Raw genomic sequence first — 25,141 nt, 5'->3', positions numbered from 1 at the left:
GAAATGCCTTCATCCTGGCTTTTGCTCGGTTTCTTTGTTTAGTTTAGCTTGATTTATGTCATTGTTTGGGAGGCCAGCCAAAGAATTGCTCTAGAAGATGTCAGAATTAACTAACCAACTACACTCACACTCACTCACACGAACTCGCAACACCAACAACAACAACAATTGGAACATGTGAGCAGCAGTAAAAGTAGATTTATGAAGAATAATGGAGTCCCGGATAACAGTATAAACAAAAAAAAAAATTTTTTTCAAGCCTTGTAAAGTTATTACCCGTTTAGCAGGACTGATCAGGAATATATATTTTTATATTAACAAAGATACCTACAGCCAATTCAAGCTAAATGCTAGATCCCTATAGTATTAAAACATTCAAAAAAATGATCGAAGGTTTTTTAAATTTGTGTAGCATAGTTTACGGCATAATTTGAATGTTAACCAATTTGCATGAAGAGTTCATTGTAAGTCGGTCACTTTGTATCAATAAATTCGTATTGCATTTTCAGAAAAACCAAAACTTGACCTAAAGATTAAAAAAAAAACATTTCATCATTTATTATTTGTTTCTTAGAAAACCATAAAAAAAAATATTTTATACAATTATTTAACATACACAAATGTTTGTCATTTAGTTTTTGTCTTTCTTTACACACATAATAATAATAATAATAATATTTATATCTATATACATATGTCTAACTAAACTAACAACTAGAAACGAGCTCGCATTTTTCACATTGTAAAAATGACTAGGCAATTATTTGTAGCTTTCATCAACACTTTCGGTTTTTTTTTGTTTTTTTGCTTGTTTTTGTTTTAAATGAATTATTAATTTATCTACAAAATACGTTACAGTACAATACAATACATACAGAACCGATTTGGTGTTGGTTGCAAGAAATGGAATCAATATGAATACAAACATAATGAGAATGAATGAACCAAAAAAAAAAAACCAAAAAATTAAAAAAAACCCGTGGCAAGAATATAAAATATGCCACAAATTTGGCCATAACGAGACTAAATGTAAGACTAAATGATCCACACACTAATACAGGCATACACACACACATTCACACACGCACATAAATGACACACAGACAGACACACGATTATCTTACGCGGAATAAGTTCTATTGAATACCTCCTCATCTATGATATTTCCGGGCTGACTAAATTGCCATCACCAATAATGGGCTGAACATCTTCACTATCCGCCTCCCCCATGCAGGTGGCCATCGGTCCGTGCCGCAGCAGCGAATAACTGTCGCGATGATGAAGCAATAGCTTATGCTGCTGATGGGCAATGAAACTGCTGCCGCGACGCAGCGAACGACGACCCATTTCGAGTATCTCAAGCGTTGGATCGCGGGCAAACACGAAATTCTGATAGGCTCGTATGAAGCTGAATATGATGGCAGATGCACCGCCAAATATCATGAGATACGATCCAATAGGAGCGGCATACGGTGCTATAACAGTGGCCAGATAAATCCAGCGCTTAATGGCAGGTGTTAGCTCGGATATGCCCTGTAAAAGCGAAAAGATGGCCATCAATTAGAATCGGGGATTTTCTGGGTTTTGGTAATTTTTGTTTGGTCTTATTGCGCATTTACCTCTTCTAGCCACATAACCGGAAATACAAAATCACGAAAGTCACGCACCGGATAAACGTCCTTGGCACGTGTCACTTTAAGATTTAACTGTATCCGCACTTTGCCCTCCAATGGTACTCCAAGTTTCTGTTGGGTGAGCACAAAACGAAATGTGTTATCTAATTGAATCTAGTCCATACATCTCCATCTCGTCGCTTACCGGTTGTATTTTGAAGTATGTTTCATGCTTTTTTTGATCCGGCTGCAGGCCCTCCACAGATTCGAGCAACTCGGGATGAGCATCATAGAAGTGTGGATTTGATATGTAGACCGGTGCCCCATATTGGCATGGACTGATATTCTGTAGTCCTCGTATGGCCTCATAGTCACTGGAATCGAAGCATCTGTTCTCCGGATTATGCTCAGAATCGCCATAAGAATTGTTGGGCAACCGAAACAGATCCGCTGCAATGCCATCTTTTGCCACACTTTCAACATAATTCAAGGGAATAATGCGACACAGATCCTTGTCATAGATATAGATCTTATTCGATTTGGTTATATCGCGCGGCGGAAAGAACGATCCCTCCGATCCGGCCACACTTGTGCATGGTTCCTCGTTCCAATGGGGCAAATGATCCATTCCATTTAACGAGTCAATATAGCCGAATTGATCCATGCCCTGATAGCCTGTCTTAATGGTAGAGATTTCACTTAATGTCCCATTGCGCCCCAATAGAAGGCCCATGCGTTCCATGGGGCGCATATGCTTCGGATAGAAACGATGGGCCAAACTGACCAGAGCATCGTCATAGCCAAACACCAATTGATCGGCTGTCACATTGATGAACGGTTTAAATTTCGCAGCTGTCAATACCACCGAAATGGTCTTCGATAGCAGATAACCCAACTTGGGACTCAAACTGGTCAGGGTCTGTTCGCAATGGATGGGAAGGGCAAGAAGGAGAAGGAGATTATTATGAATTCCATCCTGGCAGATTCGCAATTTGCTCACTTACCAGCAAGGGTATATTGGGTGTGACTATGGGCGTATTCTTATCAATACTCAGTTCAGGAACAAATTGTAATATCTTCTTATGCTGATATGACACTGTGTAATTATTCTCATGGAATTTCACATTCACCTTTTCCATATCTTCTCTGTAAATGGAAAACAAACAATTAAATCAATTAATTATATGTTTGACAAAGGTAGAGTTAACTCTTTTTTTTTTTTGTGTTTTGTTTTGTTTCAACTTTAATCAGCACGTGCTCGAAGTCTGTTCATCATCATGATGCCTAGAGTGTAGTCTGGGCTGGGCTGGTCTCTGGTCTCTGGTCTGGTCTGGTCTGGTCTCTGGTCCAAAGTCAGGGGCAGTCGTTAAAAATTCCAACGGCCAACGCAATTGAATGTCAAGTTCATTTGTCGCTTGTCTCTTGACTTTACAGAGAAAACTCCGACAACAATAACAAAAAACAGAAACCGAAACAAAAACACAAAAGCAAACAAACATAAAAACAACAAAAAAAAGAAGAAAAATTACAGATGACAAGCATTTTGAGTTTTTAGTTTTGTTTTTCATGCGGTGCCTGTCTTAACTATTAAGTCAGCGAATGTTTATGAGTAGTAATTCTCTCCGCTGCTACCGTTTGACATTATATGTAAGTCAGCAACTTTTTCATTTCATACCCTGTACTACTACTCAACAACTGTTGAACCAGTTCATTCACTCACATTAGACGTAGTGATCATGTTCGCTTACTCACTCACTCAATTGTTAAGTTGTTCACCAAATTGCTCGTTTAAACTCTAATTTATTCAGTTTTTCTTTTCTCGGTTGTCGGTGCCGGATTAGCTATTCAACAAGATTAGCTGATGCTACAAGTCGCGAGGGCCTCATGGTATTAAATAAATGTTGATTTAATGTTCACAAAAATTAAAGTTGAAAGATTCTGAAAATTCTTGAAAACTCTTAACTTTGCGAGTCTGTAACTTTGGCAAAGTTTGGCCGATTTTAGAAAGTAATATCTCATTTTAACACTTTTAAATTCAATTTAAATATATGTCAAGCAATTTATAAAGTTAAATTTCCATTTATCTTTTTAAAATGACAATAAACAGCAAAATAGTTTAATAATTCCTATTTTCATAAACCTCAAATTTCGTCAATTTTTTGAGTATTTAAAAAAATAGTCATGTCTCTATTTCTAAGTTAGAATGTCTTTCGATCTGCATTAAAATCTCAAGAACTAAATTTTTTAAATTTTCGAAAAAAATAGTCATACTTTATAGTTTTTATGAAAAATCGAGTTTTAATTAATTTTCTCAAATATCCAATTGTTTAATGCCATTTTAAAATTGCAAAATATGAATTGCAATAAAATTGAGATATAGTCTTTTTGAAATCGGTTAGAAATTTACGAAAATACAGTCTAAAAAAATGAAGATTAACGAAAAATTTATGTTTGAATAAATAAAATTATCTATGGCCGATTTTCATTCATGTTTTAACATTAACATTGGAAAGTGATGTTCTATTTGGCATTATAACCCTGATTTATAATTTTTATATAGGTTTTTGGTTTGCTACAGGCCCCACGCTGGATTCATGCGGCACTGCATATTATAGAGATTAGATTTACATTTAATTTCCAAAATATAGATTTGTGTTGTATTCCTTTTCTTTCCTTTTCGCTAATCGCCAGGAAAAGGAATTAAATAAGGTAAGAAACAACTAAATGAATAAAAAAAGGACAAAGGACAAAGGTATTTGTGTTCACAAACATATTCAGGTTCATTCACTCATAGAAGAGTCTGATTCAGAGCCTATAAAGTGTCCTATGGGATACAATTCCCAAACAAATCGATATTTACTCTCATATTTATGAATATGTATATAAAAGAATCTTATAAGGTCATTATAGGGTATTGCCTAGTCGAAAAGCGGACATTTTTGGTTTTTTGATATCTTTTGTTTTTTAAACTCATCATTTCCCTTGAAGTGAGATGTTGTTGTCAACATTGCGACGGCATTTAAATTAATCATAATCTGTGGCAGTAGACGATGATTGATCGATCACTTGTACGCGAATTGCGGATTGCGGATTTCGGACTTGGCCAGGTTATCCTTCAGCCAGTCAGTCAGTTAGTGGCTGGAACTGGTTGTCTATAAGGCGGTACTCTGTAATATTTGCACTCTGAGATGTTGTAATCTCAATTAACTCGGTAGAGAAAAATAACAAAATATTAAGTTAATATTTATATTGTGGAAACCGTTTTGCGAGCTCGTGGTTTAATTGGTCAAGTAAATTGCACAGTTCGCTTCATGGCACATGGCCACTTGATGAAGTGTTAAAATTTGCAAAATTATAAAAAATTGTGGCAATTTGTGTTTCCTTAATCGATAAACAAACATTTGCATGCATTTGTATGTGGTTATCTAATAAAGAAATCAATTTTGAAATTGGCCAAACTTCAAGCAAAAAAAAAAAGAATTTGCAGTTCTTTGGAACAGCAATTTATTTGAAATAGTTGTAAAGTGAAATCCAAAGGCCAATAATAATATGCATGATATGTATTACAATTAGAGGTGAAAACTTTTTAACTTTAAATGACTGGGGCCATTTCTTAGATCTTTATGATCGATAAAATAAGTCAAAGCCAAACGAGCGACAAGTGTACAAAAGCCAAAGCAACAATGAAAAAAAAATATAAAATATATTCGTAGTCTTTGATGCATTTTAGGAGAGAAATTAATCCCAAATCAAGACCTGACATTTGGTTTTGAAAATTATTAAGTAAAATTAAATTTGAAAATGTTTTATATGAACTGAATCCGAATTGAAATTATCGAGTAAAAATTAAAAAAAAAGGTTTATTGCCGTAAATGACAGTTATTTACGTGCGTGTATTCCATTCCGATGTAAGGGCTGTCAGAATTTGGATATTGGACATTGAGCTTAATATAAAATAAATGAAAGAGTTAATAATAAGGAAACAATATAGCAGAAAAAAAAGTCTGCTTTTTTCTAGTTCGATTTAAGGAAACGGCACAAAAAGTAAGTTACAAACTACCAAAAGAACCGAAGAAAAGGAACTGTCTTTAAAGGACGGATAATAGAAACGTATTGGTATGGGGAATTTGACTAAGGAATACTGCCATTAATAAAGTGCTTTGTAGTAGAATAAATATTTATTATTCTTAAAGAATATAAAAGTAGGGAAAAAGGTCTGCTCTCTGCCGATCAATCGTTTATCGTGGCACTACTTGCATTAAACAGCAACTGAACTATATTAATATTTAAGCAAGCCGAATACAAATCGTTTAAAACCCAAATAGAACGCTTCTAAATAAAGAGCCCAACCCAATTTAAACACATTAAATTGGGGAGAGTCGCTTTAAAACGGCAAGAGCTCTGAATAAAGAATATTAAAGGAAAATATTAATTTTTCTAGGAGAGGAAGAACTGAAGTCTGTTCCCTTCCGAACTCCAAATGAAAGTGAAAATTCAGGAAGCATGTTGGTTCTAAGTTGAGTTAAATTGGCACAGCTTGCCTTGATGGAAACCTTTCGATAATAGTAATCGATAACTGAAATGTACAGCCTTGGACTTAATCGGAGTAAACCGACCAGTGTTGGTAATTTTTCAAAAAAATATCACTGTGACTGGTTTCGTTTCTTTAGCAAAGTACTGCATGGAATTCTCAATTTTACAAATGATTTAAATATTTATAAAACGGCTAGCAAAAAATATATTCTTCAATTGAAATTTACAAAAAACAAAACAAATTATTTAGTTAATGCCAATTTACATTTGTATATAGATACATATGTATATGACTTCTCAGTCATTTTTACGAAAATTCTCTCTTTACTATAGCTGCTTGAAATTTGAATTATAATTGAATGTTTTAAAATGAAAACGTTCTTTAAGATTCTAGAAGTTTAACTGAAAAAGATTTCTTTTTTTTTTTTGTTGTTGATATTAATTACAATTTCAGCAATATTCATTGCATTTATCTACTTATTATTCAGTAATTACAGTTATTAAAATTTATTTTAAACTTCCACAATTCTCAACAAACCATGACCAAAGAGCACTTTGCTAAAGCCACCATGAAAACTAAGTAAAGTAAGTACAATATACGAATACGAATCTAAATATATGTATGTATGTACATATATAGAGATAGACACATCTGTGTGTGTATGTGTGCGTACATATAAAGCCAGAAGGCGTAACGATTTAAACTTTTCCATGTATGCATATATACCAACATATTACTTATATTTTATATATAATATATCAGATGATTACCTGTAGACAAAAGGTCCGACCTCTTGCAATTTAGGCTTCTCTCCATTGAGAAACCCATCTGGATTTGTTACATTATAGATATAGACCTTGGTTAGTCGTATGACTCCGGGTCTTTGCCAATAATGATAGCTTAGTGTATCATTCCACAGCCTTAAATTCTGTCAATCGAAATGATCATATTATCAACCAGAGTCATTTAAGAATCATTTAAATTCACTTACCTTTAGTATAAAATAATCTAGCCAGGGTATGGATGATAAAACTATGCCTAAGATTAAGGTAACTATACCAATTATTATCACAGCTAGTCTATCTGTAAATGGAAAACAAGAAATATTTACATAAATTAATGTGTAACGACAATTGACAATTAAATATAACATTTTCCTTTTGTATTACGATATTTTGTAAAAATAATTCTGTGCTAAGTGAGAAAAAAAACCAAAAAAGTTCCCCCCCTGACGCAATATTTCCGTTTCCGTAGCACTTTTCACACTTTTCCCCTCCGTCTAGCCTCACCTCGTCAGCTCTTTTTTTACACGTGTACACTGTAATTATGAGGGTAAGCCCCGTCCATGACTTGTCTTTGATGAGTGGTAAAGGAATTGAGTAGTAAAGGGCAACATAAAGTCGGCTCATTGTGTGACTCCAGTGTACGTCATATTTTAGGGCATTAAATTGCAGTCTTCGGGCTTTTTTATATTGATTTCATGATACTTCACGGATGTCACACGTCTCTTGTGTCTCGCAGTCTCTCTCAATTGCAATGGTCAAAAATTTCAGTTGTGATCTTGGCCGACTTAATCTTCGTTTTTGTTTTTGTCCCCCCTCTTGTTAAATGTTTGTTTATATATATATATATATATATTTTTATTTTTTTTATTTTTTTAATGTTCCTTACGTTTTTTCGGTTATCACTAATTGAAATTGAATTTTTATATACTTTTTTTTTGCGTGTAATGTTTTTTGTGTTTTTTTTTATCGGCCTATGCACTTAGTTAGTATCACCTGGTTTTTGTAGTTGTTGTGGATGTTGACGTTTTGTGGCAGTTACTGTTTTAGTTGTTGTTGTTGTTGTGGGCGTGGTTAGCAACATGTCAGCAGTGGGCGATGGTAATGATGATGGCCAACAAGTTTTGCGTGGTGCCCCAAAACATTCAACTTACTGATTGGCTCAAACCAAAACGAACCGTTCAACCGATCAACCAACCGATCAAAACGTTTTTCGCCGAATCAAAAATAAAAAGTGCAAGGTCCAGCATTAAACAACATATAAATTATAATTTTTATTTATATGCAAGTATGAAATGCATTTTTCGGGTCAGTTAAAAAAATCAAGCAATCGCCAAAAAAAAAAATAAAAAAAGAATCAATAATAAACATAAATACTATGGGGCCGATTCGAGCAACTTTATCAAAGATTCTATACTCTTCCAAAGTGCCTTATATTGTCCTCTGATGTCAAGTAATATATATTCTACTAGTAAATAATTGGAAATTTTGAGTATACTTTTAAGAAAGAGTAAGAGTAATCTTTAAATAGAGCTAAAATGTTATTTAAGTCTATGTTTGTTTATATGCTAGCATTTAGTTTCAAATTCTTTCTTGTGTTAGCATAAAGGTAACATTAAGATAGAGATAAAATAGTATCATATACTATGATTTTAGGTAATAAGGGTTTTAAAAGATTTTGTTACTGAAACCAAAATGAGAACATTTTATAGAGAATATAAATACATACATATATAGAGGGCTTTTACACATGGCCAAGATAAAGAACAATATGATGAGTTTCTGGCTAATTATTAAAATATTGCTTCTGATCATCTGTAGTTATTCTGTATTAAAATTTGCTAGACATTAAGAAGTTATCGACTGTTTTTCCTCTTTGCAGTGAATGTATGCACCTATGTAAGTATATATCCATTTATGGTTAGGGTATAGCCAATACAGATATATGCGAAACGGCTTTGTCAGCGCTGCGATAACGATTTGCGAAGACCAAAAAGCAGCTGAAGACGCTGAGACATAAATCAGCTTTTCGAAATTCATTAAACCCATATTGAAATGGGCGCGATAATTGCTGTCAAAATATGTAAGTTTTATAATATTAATTTTTTTCCCCCTGCCCCTTATTTTATTATTATTTTTTTTTATTTTGGTGCAAGTTAAAGTTCAAGCGGCATTTTTTGTTGTGTGTTGTTTTTTTTTTTTTTTTTTTTTGGTTTTTTTCATGGTGTTCCACTGACCCTGAAGAGTCTCAAAAAACTTGGTTGTTCAGAGAAAGTTACGCAAAAAAAAAAAGAAAAATAAAAATAAAAAAGATGTCATAAAATGAAACACATAACGTTGACGTAGTCAGCCAGCAGCATGGCCTGGCGGAGAGGGTGGAGGGGGTATCTCTCAAGGTCAAGAGAAGAGAAGTTGGGTTTAATATTTCTTAGCATTCAACATAAATTAAAGAAAGCTTTTGATTCATTGCCGGGTCGCCGGTTGTCGGGTCTCAGTCATTGCGTTATAAGTTATCAATAATTGTGTATTTCGGTTATTTGTATGAATAGTTTTTTTCTTTTTCTTTTTTCTTTATGTAGGCACAAGCTGATTGAACCGACTTTATGGACGACATGGTCACTAGACATTTGGCACACAATTGATACGTCAGCGGTCGACAGTTTTTCAGTTGACAATTATGCTGATCTCTTCGCTGTCGTTTTTATTGCATGTAGCAAGAGTAAAGGTGTAAGCAATTCTTATTGTAATCTAAATACCCTATAAGGAAGAGGTCTTAATGGCTTTTATATACATTATTTGGCAATTTAGCAAATTGTGTTTAAGTAGGCAATTATTAATTTAATGAATTTCAAAGAAACTGCTGAAGAAATATTTGGATTTTTTAATACTTGAAAATGAGTAGAGTATCTAGAAGTCTTTGCCTTTAAAGTTTGTTACTTTTACATGTATTTCTGATGTTTCTCATAGTCTCTCTGTTCGAACATGCTGTAGAGTTTTCAGTTACAACAGTTTCAGAGGCGTCCCAAATATAAAAGAGTTCTAGTTAATCTACAGCAAGTAAATAGTTTAGTCAATAATTTTCTTAAATAAAGAAATTAAAGATAGTTTGGATTAAGTCGCATTGAATTTGTAGGCTTTTGTAGAGTTGTGTCCCCTTTGTGTAGAGACGCCTCTGTTTAATTTCAATTCATTGCTGGTGTCATATAGTCGTTTCGTTGGAAATTATAGCTGAACATGCGATATTTGTGTGTATATGGCATTTGCTTCTAGTTTCTAAATGTTGAAATGAAGACTACGCATAAATTGCTTAGCCAAAATACAAGTCAATCCAAAAGCTACAAATTAGTTATTTTGCCGCATCAACACAAATGTCTTTGAAAAGATTGCAAATGACATTTTCTACAGGTTCCAACCGTCCCCTCAAAAACATTTCACAATCATACTTAGTTGTGTTTAGAAACTGAACTGTGCAATGTGCAGCTGTTCTTTTGGCTTAGCCGCTAACTTATAATACCAACAACAACAACCACTCGATTTCAATGGGGCCGGCTATGCGGAATTGTTTTCGGGGTGTCTCTCCTAACAATAGAACCAACAATACACAGGCTTAAACAGTTGCAATGTTGCAGCGTTGTGTCTCGGCTGACTTTACAGCTAAACAATTAACTTGGAGATTTCATTTCAGAACGTGCCTCAGCACCAACAATGATCATGGTCCGCCTGTCAATTGGTCAGCACAACAACAACAATAACAACAACAACTTCCCATATGCTAGAGGCACTGCACCTATGTCTCCATTGCATTGTGTAAACACTTTTGTTGTAGTCTGTAGAGTGTGTGTGTGTGTGTGGGTTTTTAAGCAAATTATTGCAATTCTTTCATGATAGGAATCACTTCCTCGTATGGCTAGCCATCAGGCCGCCTCCTCTCACTCCACTCTTATCTAGGCTCAAAAAACCCTTTTTTGGGCTGATATCTTGGGGATTCTCCCCAATTAGTTTACGTACAGCAAAAGGCATGTCCACACGAAAAGGAAAACTCGTTTCTGGTTACTTTTTTTTTTCGGCTACTTGGACGTGCCTTCTTGGCAATTTTGCATTTAACTTATCGCATTTCGGCCCTTAATTAAAGCATTTACAACTGATTTTGGGTCTGGATAAAGACCACAGACGGTTTTTTCTCTTCTCCTCTGTGTTTTTCTTTTTTGTTTTCTTCTTTTGATTTTTTATTCCATTTTGTTTCTGAAGCGGCTGCCGAAGGTTAGGACTGGAAAGTTTTACAAGTTCAACACGTGAAGATAAAATGAATGGAATAACTTGTAACGGAAATCCTGGCGCATGCGATGCATTTCGTTGGGGAGAAACCGAAAGATAGAGGGAGAGAGAGAGATGGAGAGATGGAAAAAAAAACCCATTGAAATTGTTACAAAGAGACATAACAATGAGAATTTTGTTTTTGAAACTGGTTAATAACAGATTCAATTATATGAGAATGCTTTCTGTATAGAGGAAACAAAAGGAAAGGTAATAAAGATTGCAGGAAACCTTTTAATAGTAGTTAAAAGGATGGAAAAATGTTAATGGAAATTATCAATTAGATACAAATAAGTAGAATCATATATGATAATTATAAATGAAACCACTTTAGTTATATCTCTTTCTTTTTCTCTTTCTCTTTCCGGGGTTTCATGAATGATGATGATTCAAGAGCTCATAAACTTAAATAGACTAATTTATATTTCATTTTGGGTCATGATAACTGAAATTGCAATACTGTATTTAATACTAGCAACTAAAAGATTGATATCTAATTTTTTGGTCAAGTGAAATTCGCGGTTGACCTATTTAGGCCGCCTTTAAATCACATCTGCTAACTGCTAACTAACTGAGTCAGTGCTTTGGCAATTCTAATGCAATGTTTTGCTTTTTGCTGCCGTTGTTATTATTGTTGTTGTTTTCTAACATGCTAACAAACAAATAACCAAAAACATAAAAAAAGGCAGCAGTAGCAGCACCAACAGCAACAACAACTACAACAACTAGTAAGCCAAAGTAAAATTCGCAATTGAAAAATCTAAGCGAATACTTAGCCAATGCTTGACCAATGCAGCAACTACAATTACAGCTACAACTATTAACTACCAAATACTCGTACTAACTCACACACACACATACAGAGACACAAATAGGTATATACATACATATAAAGTAAATATGAAAATGTTGCCAAATCAATATACAAGATACCAAAAGACAGAGAAGTGAAAAAGCAAACCAAAAACTGAAAATAAAAAACCGAATAACGAAAAATTGAAGCTGCAACCAACCCAGGCAACCTACCAACAACTAAGCAACCAACCTATCTACCTACTGAATGAGTGAATGAGTAGCCAGTGAATGAGTGTCTCTGAGTGTATTCAAGAGTCCAAAACGATAGGTAATAGCCGACAGTCAAGTGAGTGGAGTGGACATGGCTAAAAGATCAAGAGAGTGAGCACAAATTAACACATGCAGGGAGACAGACAGACAGACAGAAAGACAGATGGATAGACAGGCAGCAACAGCCTTGCCTTGTTTGATTCTTTGCCTAGAGAGAGGCGTTTGTAGGGGGAGTGAGGAAGGTTTGGGTGGTTTGTGTGTCTGTGTGCAACTCAAATAGAAACAGGCGCGGTAGCTGCAACTCAAGAAGAAGTTCCACCATCACCAACTATGGACACTTTGAATCTTTGGCAACAGCATTTCGTATGCATGTGCGAAGTTTTAGCTTATATAACCAGATATCTAGTTGGTATTAAAGACTTTTTCTATACATACTTAATGTTAAACTTTGCCATGCTATGCCCAAAAATGTGTATAAGTATATACATTTTTTTTTGTCACATGGCAAAAGGTTATTCTGTCAACAATCACTACGATTAGACATTTAACTATTGAATCGAATGGCTTTTGCTTGCCTTTGTGTAAGGTTCTCTTCCACTTATAGAAGGAAGTTGAAGGAAATAACAAATTTGTATATAAACAACTTCTCTTTATAGGCTATTGGGGCTAGCACATACCTTTTGGTTGGGATAATTTGTAAGTTTTTTTATTTTGTTTTGAAGGCGGAAATTAAAAGAATTTAAACATCATGGGGTAGGGTACCCATATAATTTTGAGATTTTCTAGTTATAAAACCAAAGATAATCAATTTGTAGTTTTGAACTATAAAAAATGAAAACGAGTAGATACATTTCATTTAGTGGGCAATTACAGGGCTCTTCTCGGTATGTTATGCCACTTGGATGCTTTAAAGTGTTTCTCTCAATTTACTTCTCAATGCGCAATAGTTAGCAATCAAGCTCAATCAGCTATTATCGAGTGCCTTCCGTGTGATGATCATAGTCATCATCCTCATAATCCAAGGCAATTAAATTCAAAATACAAAAAAAAAACAAAAAAAAAAAAAAACAAGCTTGCATTAAATCGCATAAACATAAACTACAAACATAGTTAAAACAATCATGACAATTCTTATCGGATGACACTTAAGCCAACAAGTCAAGCTCACGTAAGCCAAAAACAAAACAGTAAAAATACTTAAAGCCAAGTCAGGCCAATAATTAACCTGCTGCCGACGCCACACGCCTTAATCCAACACTTGTGGTACTTATACATACAGCATCCGATAGAAGTCCATCAGCCTCATCACAGCATCGTCTACAGCATCGATCCAAAGCCAATAACAAGGCAGCATGGCCATAAAGCAAGTCGACAACTTGGCTAACTGGCAGTCAAGTGCAAAACGCTTAAAAAATAATTCTCGACACACGAAACTAGAAAGATAGATAGATAGATAGAGAGAGAGAGGGAGAGAGAGATAGAGAGAGAAAGAGAACGAGCCCATAGTAGTAGCAGAATAAAGGCAATCATTGAATATCGAAATCAAAACCACACACAACCGAAAATATATTGCCAGATCGATGTCTAAGCCAAGTTCAGAGAGCCAGAGATAGACACAGAGACAGAGACAGAGCCACAGCCGCACTCGCAGCGGGAGCTAGTCAATGTTCTTGGCCCTGGTAAGAGGCGACTTCATGCTATTTGCACACTTGGCTGATTCGGTCTCACTTGGCGTATACGCAATGTCGGCCATTGCATAGAACGCTACTAACTAGGCAAGAGGTCTCTTGCCTATCTCTCCATGGAGATGCATGACTCTATGTGTGTGTGTGTGTATTTGTGTATGCGTGTGTTTCCTTGATTTACATCCAAGCTTAGTTGGTTTACTTAGTTAGCTAGTTGTTTTTACTTTTAGTTTTCAAGTCTGCTGCCTCTGTAAATTTTCTGTGTGTGTGTATTTTTGTTTATTTATTTTTCTGATTTTTTGTTGTTGGTTTTTATTTTTTTGGCCAAAGACTTGTTTTAAATTTTGCTGTTGCTGTTTCTTTTTTTCATTGCAGTTCTTGGATGACCAGTTTTGTTAATCTTTTTGTTGTTGTTGTTTATTTTATATTTTTGCGGTATTTTCGTTTGCCACTGTTGCAGTTGCAACTGCTGACGATTTTTATCTATTTTGATTTTTTTTTTCTTTTTTGCCCGCCAGGTTGCAACTCGTTTTTGGGTTTTTTGTTTTTTTTTTTTTGCTTTAAACTAAACAAGTAAAACTTAACAAAAAGTTTAAAAAAAAGTAACCGAAACCAATTTGGCTGTTGATATTGACTTTTAGTTAGCTAATTGAGCATTTAATAAATATTTTTTACCATTAATTTGATTAACAAATAAACCTTTATTTAGGCAATTTTTTGTTTTGTATTATTATTTATTTGGTTTTTTTTTTTTTGGTATGTGAGAAATACTTTTAAAATGCCAATTAACCGTTACATGACGACACGTTCATATAAATGAAACTATGAATTATCTATTGAAAAACAACAACAAAAAATTGACTATAAATCTGATTGTAATTGAAGATTTGTAGTCTTTTTGTTGTTGCCTTTTTAAAGTTCAATAAGATGACTTGCAGTTTGTCTTTTTTGGTGTTGTTGTTGTTGTTGTTGGTTATATGTTTGTTTGTAGTATTACTTACTATTGCTAATCTTAACGCCATGCGATATTAACATGGACAACGGCGTTCCTCTGTGTGTTACATGAGGGCGTGAACGTCGCCCTGTGGCAGTTGATCCCTGTGAACCCTGTGATTGATGCTGCTGATGTGGCAGCGACTGCGACTGCGGCTGCTGTTGCAGTTGTTGTTGTTGTTGGTGGTGATGCTGCTGCTGCTGCTGCTGTTGGTGATGTCGACGACCACGCCCACAGCTGGCCCAGTCAAGTATGTGATCTCTAGCAGTGCGTCCATATCTCAAATAATGCTTTTCTAAGCCCATAATTCAAATCTAGAAAATAAGTGAGTAAAATTCATGAGTAAGATTAGATGGATTGAGGGGCAATATGGTGCGGGGGTTTACATAAGTTTATGGCTTATTCTATTTACGACTCTATCATGTATTAATGGCAGGTAATTAAAATTTAATTAGTTGAACACTGACTTCCTGGGGTCAAAAAGGAAAGCTTATTAGAATTCACATAAAAAACCTTGGCATACATTTTATTGCATAGCGAGAGGGATAGAAAGACTGGCGACTAGGCGAGATAGAAAGAATGAGAAGTAGAAATAGATGGTATATATGTCCGGTTGAATGTCCGATTGTTCTGTGCTAAGTTTACCGATTCGTGTCTTAAATGAATTAATGTTTATATTAGCCACAGCTATGTGTGGCGGCTCTAGCTTGATTAATGCAATTAACTAAATACATTTATCACCTGGACATACCGTGATGTGAAAATAAAACAATAACAATAACAACAACAACTAAATTGCAATAACCGCCACATATGTATGCAAATTGATTAGTGTTTTTGTTTTTTTTCTACCAAACGGTATTAACTCGGCTCGATTTCTAATTGTAAATGCAACGTGAAGATTTTTCTGACTAATAAAAATAATAAAATAAAAAAAAAACACACACACAAACAAATGACTTAAGCAACGAACTTGCCACTTTAATAATGCTTGGACTTTCATTCATCTGAGTTTCGGTTACTGTTGTTGCGGCAGGGCAACGGCCAGACATACAGCATACAACACAGATTGGGGACACGGAGACAGGGGGACACAACAAAAATGAACCTCTTCTCAACTGGAGGGCAAAATTTGTTTTAATTGACTCTCCAGCCGAGCTGACATAACTGAAATATTTAACATTTTACCTTTTTTTTTTACCTTTTACACTAACCTTTCCGGAAAGGTATATGTCTTTATTCGTTAAAGATGAAACCAAGGAAAGGACAAAGTCACTCCAGCATACCAAACTAGAGTGATTCTATAACCCATATGTGCCTCAAGAGTTACATAAATAATTGAAATAATTCGTATATATCGAGCCGATCGAAAGGGTATTGGACATGTGACATTTCTTGCTGTTGTGCTTCACAATTGAGCGATTTATAAATTATGAAAAACAACAAAATAAAGAAACTCCGAAAATGAAAATAAACTTAAATCTTATGCTCAAGAGTTGGGCAAAAAAAAAAAAAAGACAAAAATTATTTAAACACAATTAATGACATTTAGTTTTTGCGCTTTTTATTTTAATTGGCCGACAGTCAGCCGACACATTGTCGTCAACTGCTTTGGGCCAAGTTCAGTTAGCAATGATGACGATGATGATGAGTTAAACAAAGCCGAGCAAATATTTTGCCATTTTAGCTACGTTTAATGAGCATAAAATAATTAAGGCCGCCACTTAATTTGCCAACATTTGCACAATGAGGAAAACAGTCAAAAGGAGCCAAAAAGCAAAAAACCAGAAGGAATTCAAGGATATCCGAATAAGTAAAGGGAAAGGATGCGAAACAGGTGGGAATTAAATAAAGATGTGAATTAAAATATTCACCACATAGTTATTTTGTTTCAAAAATCAGCTGTCATAATTACACAGTTAATTGATTGAGTAGGCCTTGATTTAAACTTTGCATAATTATTATGTTAAATTACATATAATTCCTCTTTCTAATGCATTAACTTTTATTGTCTTTTATTTCTCATTTAGATCAATGCAATTATTTTCAATTGGATGGAGAATTTTTGTTGGGCACACTTTTCTCTTAAAGGCAAAAAGAAATGAATGTCCCATCTGGTAGACAAAATTCCATTCAATATTTTCTAACCATGACTTATGAATGAAGACTACAAATTCATATGGCTGATCAAGACTACATTAATATACATCTAGCTTTTAAGTTTGTCGTCTACACTTAGAGGATATAAATAGTGCTTTCATTTTCACAGAAGTTCCACTTAATTGACCGGCAATTTTCTTTTACTTTCGCTCTACTCCAATTAACCTCCACTTCAACCTCACACTTTTACCCCAATTTACGCCTCATCATGCAGAAAAGCCAATCCATTAAGAAGTCTTCGGGCATTTAACTAAAAGACGCTGAAGAAAACTTCAGGCCAAAAACTAAAGGAAAAAAAAAAAGTAAAACACGTTTTTTTTCGAAAATTTTCTGCTTATTGGCTTCAGCTTGGTCACCTGGTCGACTGACAGTTGCCTTCTCGCTCATTTCGCTTGCTTCTTTGGCATATTATGTAATAAAAAAAACACACACACTCACACGAAATGAAAGAGAGCAAGAGAGGGAGAGAGAAAGAGATAGCAAAAATGGCAAATGGAGACACAATCTTAGTTAGTGCAAAAATTCAAGCTAGAAATCATTAAAACATAGCACCAAATAGCATTTGCGTAAAGAGAAAGAAATTGCACACAGAAAATTTCAAAATGCCAAAAACAGAAAAAAAAGAAAAAATTGATTGACCTAAATACTACATAAGTATTATAAACCAGTCAAAGTCCAGAGCACACATATGGCAACCCGATTTCGGGTGTTGCAATCTCACGCTCCAGCTATAGCTTTAGTTTTAGTCTCAGCTTCAGCTCCAGCTGCCGCTCCCGTCTAATGTTTGGGCTTTCTAAATCGTTAACAGCTGACCACAGGCTGGAATCGAAATCCGAATCCGAATCCGACTCCGAGCCAGCTTCACTCGTTCATTGCATTGGTAACACTTTCGATTGCAGTCAACAATCGTGTGCTCAGAAGTAGGTTGCTTGGCCAGCAGGCCAATGAGCCATTGAGCCACTAAGCCGCCACTAAGCCAGCAGCGTTCATTGGCATTTGCCGAAATCTCCTTGTGTCTGGTCGCCTGGTTGCACCTGCTGAGCAGTTGTTGTTATTGTTTTTGCTTTCGGCTACTGCGCTATTGCATCTTGTGTACATTTCAATGCATGAGTCAATGCATGAGGCTGCTGCTGCCACAAGATGCTATAACAAATGGATGTAGTCATATATTTACCTTACTAGGATCCCCGACCCCTCATATTTTCAGGGAATTTCCCTACTACATAAACTGGTCTTTCAATTGTTTGAGTTTGCAATTCGCAAAATGTCTAAAATTTATATACATACATATTTCATTTATCAGATGTCAACTGAAAATATGAAAATAGCTTGTGTCAGTCAGTGATCTGTAGGTTAACATATTTTTTTATTTTTGTTTTGTGTTAACCTTTTCTCTTGATAACAATTATAATTATATTTTCTATTTATAGCTCGAGATTTACAGTAGGGGGCAGTCGGGGCAAGTGAAACGAATGGATTTAGTCGCCCTCTGCATTATCAGGTTAAGCTAAGAATTTTCATATCTTTGATTACCCTTAATTGATTGCTAATCAGTTGTAAGTATCTGTTAGTTGGTTTTGTTTCTAAATATTTAATAGTAAATTATTTGTCTATTTCGTTTGTAAATGCAATCTCCAACTCGTCAGCACTTTTATCTGTCTTATTGTCATTATTTCCTCGTACATACAGACATACGTACAAACAAACGAAACAAATGTGGACAAACAGTAGCCGCTCGAATCGGAATCGGAGTCGGAGTCGGAGTCTCGAGTTAAGCTCTTGTTGCATTGTTGTTTTCTTTGCACTTGTTGTTTGTTTTGGCTGCTGCCTACCTGCTGCAATTTCACACAGCTTCACTTGAGTTGAAGTTGTCGTTATTGCTGTTGCTGTGCATTTTTTGTTGGTTTTTTTTCAGTAGTGCGAAGGTCACGCGCCACTTTTCTTTCTCTTGCCATTTATAATGCACAGACTCCAGCTGTTATCCCCGAAATCCAGTTTGGAGTCAACGGCTTCGGTTTTCGGGCCTGGCTCACACGTCGCATAGCGTCGCCTTGTTTTATGCATTTTTAATAAATTTTTACTTAATTTTTTTGTCGGTCGATCATCATCTTACAATTTATATATATGTATATACATATATTTACAATTTATTTTTATATATAAATACATATATGTATGTATATAATATATATACTTTTTGGGGTATATACATAAAATATCAATTTTTTGCCTCGTCAGCAGCAGGCGCTTCCTTTTTGCCTGATTACAGAGCACTTGGAACTTGAATGGCTTCATAAGCCAATGCCAAAAAGGAAGAGTGATCCCGAAAAATGAAAAAAGAAGAAAAAAAAAACAACGGTATGGGCATGGCTATGGGCATGGGCATGGGCTTGGGCTTGGGCATTTCATAATTGGCATTGTTGGGAACGCGTTGATTGGCAAATTGTATGCAATTATTACAACTGCTTGCGTATGGATTTTATTCGCATTATTTCGGTATTTCTTTTCTTTTGCTGATCGAGGCGGGGGGAGGGAGGGGAAATTGTTCAACGAAAAGTTCGTTCATCTTTTGTACTGTTGACATTGAGCCAATAGCCCTAACTAATTGTAAGTGTTCCGGAAGTTTTGCGTTGGGTCAGTAGTAAGTGAGTTCCCTCATTTAACTCTAATTGCAGCTTTACACATTGCCTAGGTATTCATTAGTATCTCAGGTATCTGCCTTCTCAACATAACGGCCAAAAACTTGGACTTGAAATGCCATATGTGAATAAATGAGATTTTCCGCCATATGCCTATACAAACATACATATATTTACGCTTGGCTTGGCCTAACATTTACTTTCTTTCTGTCTTTCTTTCTTTCTTTAAGCAAACCAAAGGAGACCACAAGGAGCGGGGTGGCGGCGGTGGTGGGTAGGTGGATCTCGGCAATGTAAATCGTTTTGTTAAGCTCAATTAAGGCAAAGGCTGAAACGCATAGAGCGCAACAAATCATTCTATAAATAGTATGTACAACAACAACAACAACAATGTAAACAATTTAAATGGCATTAAGTAATTTAACATTCAACTTCATAATATCTATGCATGTTATAATTATTTGTTGTTGCTTATCTTTTTCTTTTCTCTTGTTTCTTTCTCTTGTTTCATTTAGAAATTGGAAAAAAAAAACAAAAACAAAATTATGCAATTGAACAGCAAGCAAACGAAAGACTTAGGCAACGAACTTGAAAACAATTTGAAGGCAGGCATTCCCCGCCACCACCCCTGCCAGCCACCCCCATTGTTACCCACATATATTTACACATATATATATATATATAAAGACAAAAGTCATGTCATTGGAAATGGCAATTGTATGTTTTTCTAACATTTTCCATCCATCTATTTCATCACAATATATTAATTAAAGGAAAACCCCACACAAAATATATGTATATACTAGATAAATACAATAGAAATTATAGAAATAAGAATAGCAATTGCAAACGACTCAGGAAATTTGCACAACCGCTATCTGGGCATAAATAAGAATATGTAGGATACCATCAAAAAGTTCTTACAACTGTAATTAGCTTCTCTAATGATTTTAATGAACAATTAGTGAATACTTATTTATAATTATTTTAAGAATATAAAACTACATTAAATATTTTGTTAACGAGAGGCCTGACAAGTAGTTGGCTTCTTCTGTTTGTAATAGCATTTGGCGATGGCTCGTTCTCTGGAGATTAGTTTGAGTTTGGCGTTTTGCCACGCGTTTAGTTATCCCTCACCCTCACCCTTGTTACCCCTCCCCATTATTTTCAATACACTGTATGTCTTATTGGTCGTCGTCATCGTCATGATCGTCGTCGTCGTAGTCGTCTCAGAGTCTCACTTACTGCCGTGGCCAATCGCTGAAGCGTGGCCACTCCATCAAAATTATTGGCAAACATTTTTCCAATAGTCAGCCGACACAAGCGAAACAATATAAAAGAGCCACAACAACAGCAACAGTAATCACATTTTTTTTTTTTTGCTTCGAATGTTGTAATTTATATGTGTATTAACCATACTTTATATTTATTTTTTTTTGCCTTTTTGCTGTTTTTTGTTTTGGTTTTCTTCTTTTGCTTTATTTAGCTTATGAGCCATTTTTCGCGAGTCTCGCTAAATGCTCTAATTACGCTAGAGAATTTTGAATCATAAAAGTAAATTCCAGACATAAATCCTTCCATTGGCAGTTTTTTAGTTTTTTTTTTCTCTCTGTCTTGGCCACATTTACGTATGCATGTTTGTATGTGCTTTATTTTGTTTATGACTTGACTTAAGAGAGGAGGAGGCTCTTGAAACATGTCAGAGAAATGAAAAGCAACAAGGTCGCTCAAAGTCAACCAAGCGTGGCAGGCTGGCAACTTCAATCCTGACCTAAGTCACATATATATCTATTGTCTGGTTGTCTTGTCAACCCTGCGGCGGCTTCGACTTTGGCTTCGGCATGTGGCGGCGGCCGCAATTGATGGATTTCTCGCACATTAAAGGTGAACATAATATTCGCGCTTATCAATAAAGCAAATCAATTTCTTATTAAAAAGCATGCCCAGCTTATTATGTAAAAAATGGCAACAAAATATTTATAAGATACACACACACATACATGTATCTTTCAGTGTGATGTGTGTGTATGTTTGGGTTATTAGCAGTTAAGCAGCCTAAGGCAAAAACTACGCTGTGAATCACTAGATACCAAAAAAAAAAAAAGACAACAACGCGAAAAAACCGAGAAGGTAAAAAAGATAAAAAAAACCGTATGTCAATATTTCAATTTAACGGTTAAAAAGAAAAGACAACAACAAAGCGATCACTTTGTTACCTTTTGGTGTGACGTCCATTGCACTTAAAGAGTCTCTGTGTATGTTTCTTTTGCGGTTAATTAAGATAACTTCTGGTTGGTGGGCGGATAGCTGGATGATGGGATGGCTAAATGGTTAAATGGTGGTTGGATGTTTGGGATAGACCTTTAAGTTAAGTGGCTTAAAACATCTATGCATATGATGGCAGACAACCTGTGGATTTCTCTTGCATAAATTGCTTGTCTGTGGTGCCAAGTTGAAAGTGAAACTGATTGCCAATATGGGGATGGATGATGTTGGATGTGATGGCGGTTAGGGGGGTAAATTATGTTAGGCAAAAGGTGGCGTAAGTTTTGTTTAAAAATTAAAAAACTTTTCACAGTTAACCATTGAACTACAATTCTCGTATTCATATCAATTGTCTCGCATCTGTCAACCTTCAAATTATCTCACACAGGGCACACACACACACACACACACACACACACCCTATTTATTTATTATTGTTGATTTTCGAATCGATACTTCTTGTTGATATATGTATACATGACATTGACATTATATACCCTAGCCAAAAGAGCTTATTAGTTTGTTTATTCTATCATCATAGCTTGACATAAATGTCCCTTTTGAAAAACTCTTTTGACCTTTTCTTAAGAGTATTTGCCTAGCTAGTCTATACTAAGCCCAAAAACAAAAATTTCACATGGAATTTGTTTAAAATTAGTTGAAAATTTTAACAGGCAAACTCCAAAGATCTACATTTAGTGTTAAAACAAAAATTAAAAACATTCATAAAAGAAAACAAAACTATTAAAGTCAAGTATCCATAACACTCAAACTATCCATACTCACACTCACAGTACTCTGTCTGTGATCTATCTATCTTTCACCTTAACATTGACCTGACCTTTTAGGGGGGAAAAATGCAAAGTAGGTTAAATTAAATCAAGAGGTGAGTTAAGCGGGGGGAAAACTCAGCTCCAAAAGAGTCATCATCATCATCAACAGTATGGTAATAATTATAATGGGTACGTGTTTGCGGTTGCATATTTACGAAATCCCAAGAGACAGATCAAAAACATATACATTTATATATATATATATATATGTAGATATAGATATGCATATGACCAAGAGACAAAACTGAGAAATGGAAACACATAACAACATTGGCTGTCATTTTGCATAACTGGCAAAATGTTTACTATAATTGCAGTCTGCAAAAACAACAACAATAAAACTAAAGTTTCAAATAAAATGTATAATACACACACACAAACACTCACACATACACACATGTATAAATAAACATTTTAGTTTAAGTTTCAATTGAGCATTACTAGTAAATGGGCCATGCTCTTGCCTCTGATAAGCCGATTTTATTTTGTTTATTTATTTGATTTGATCATTTTATAAGCAGCTTAATTGATTTCTCATTTAAAAGCAAAAAAACAAAATGACGATTAATTGAGTTTTGTTTTCGACAGCTTTGTTGAAATTCATAATCTAATTAAATGCACATTGAACTATGATTTCTGGGAGGAGTCAGGCAACCTGGGTAGGTACATATGTAAATCTAATTTGGAGACTATAAAAATTTATTATTGTCAAATCAAAAAATTAATAATGTTGCAGCGATTTAAATGTAGCACTTATTAATTTCCGGATTCATTTTTGTTGTCATGTCAGAGAAATAAACTAAGGTTTTGTTGCATCAATTACTACCAAATTTAGGTCCCTTAGGTAAAAAGACACTCTAAAATGCTTAAATAAACTTAATTCTCAAGAAGTTGGTTCTAACCTTACCTTAAGATTTTTATAGATCTAGAGATATACATACATATGTATCTATTTAGTAAGCCGATTTTAATATGTTATTCTAGGCATATTATTTTATGCGATGGTGGTGAAAGCGGATGTATTAGTTAAACAATCTAATTGCAGTGATTAGCGTAGATTTAATTTTGTATGCAATTTTATTTTGCAAAATTAACGGTTAGAGACTAATCAAGATAACGGTTAACCAGAACTCGGAACAGTCATTCAATTGGCTGTTTAGAACCATTTCCCGATATCGAAACCGAAATTGTAACAATTACAAGTTGCTTATTGTCATTTGTGATCAACGATCGACTTCTGAATGGGCGCAGAAAAGTTTTGAGATATATGGATATGGAATCAAAGTTGGTTCATAATTGATTTATAAAATTGAAAGTCACAAATATATAAATAGAGAAATGTAAATTTGTTTTAGATTTTGTTTAAATGAAAATTTAATGAATTAATTTAAATGAAATTTCAAACGACATTTTTTTCTAATTTCCCACACAATTAATAAATCTCTGTGTTTTAATTAATATATGAGAATATTTCTTGGCTTAAATTGAAGTTCGATAAATTTGCACTTAAGATTTATTAATTTAATTCACACACTGACACACACACACACACACACACACACACACACACAGAGATACAAGACATATATTACGTATACGCCCCCTTCCCAATAGTAAATTACTTGTACACCCATTTTGACATCTAACCATAACTTACATTTAAACCAAATTCTTTAAATTCTGCAGCTAATCCAAAGGGGAGACTGGGGTGGGGAGAAGTTGATTTCCAAATTATTTTCAGAGGTTTTTGTTTTTTGTTTTTAGATTTTTCTTTTCGTTTTCACTTTCATTGAATGATTGTTGGACGATTGTGTATTTGAAATCCTTGCACACTTTTCAGCTTCACTCGAACTCAAATCGCATATTATGGATTTCTTTTCATCATTTATTATTTTGAGAGGCCTCAGAGGGTAAAAAAAAATGTTTAGGCCCAAAAATAACCGATTCAAAGTAGGCGATCGCGTCGCTCAGAGCGGAACATGTGTCGTTTTAAAGTTGACGCGTCGAAATGAAAAACTCGCATGAATGGACCGTCGTCTGGGCAAGACGTTTTTGTTCGAAAACGAAACCCCCCAAGACTTTAGCTCGACTGCGGCGCCACTAGCAGCAGCAGCAGCAGCAGCGATCGCAACGCCGACTAAGCCGAGTAGAGCCGAGCTTTTTGCCATATGCCTCTTTCTGTGTATGTGTGTGTGTGACTGCATGTGTGTGGTAAGTTGGCGTATGCTAGGCTACGACTTCGGCTGCGTTTGCCGCA

At 35.0% G+C, this 25,141-nt stretch overlaps 1 protein-coding gene across 1 annotated transcript; it reads right to left on the bottom strand.

Moving 5' to 3' along the window:
* Nucleotides 1–598: 598 nt before the first annotated feature.
* Nucleotides 599–24,876, bottom strand: LOC6645106 (lysosome membrane protein 2). The gene is made up of 8 exons (XM_023177189.2): nucleotides 24,542–24,876; nucleotides 14,995–15,301; nucleotides 7,139–7,230; nucleotides 6,918–7,075; nucleotides 2,618–2,759; nucleotides 1,819–2,532; nucleotides 1,620–1,745; nucleotides 599–1,533 (listed from the first exon to the last, which is right to left on the bottom strand). Exons 2-8 carry the CDS (start codon nucleotides 15,290–15,292, stop codon nucleotides 1,156–1,158), a joined length of 1,908 nt encoding a protein of 635 aa, XP_023032957.1. The 5' UTR covers nucleotides 15,293–15,301; nucleotides 24,542–24,876; the 3' UTR covers nucleotides 599–1,155.
* Between the last annotated feature and the right edge of the window lie 265 nt (nucleotides 24,877–25,141).

Source organism: Drosophila willistoni (genome assembly GCF_018902025.1).
Source record: "Drosophila willistoni isolate 14030-0811.24 chromosome XR unlocalized genomic scaffold, UCI_dwil_1.1 Seg105, whole genome shotgun sequence".
Taxonomy (NCBI): domain Eukaryota; kingdom Metazoa; phylum Arthropoda; class Insecta; order Diptera; family Drosophilidae; genus Drosophila; species Drosophila willistoni.
Note: the sequence above shows the minus strand (reverse complement) of the source record. Positions and strands in the feature narration are given on the sequence as shown.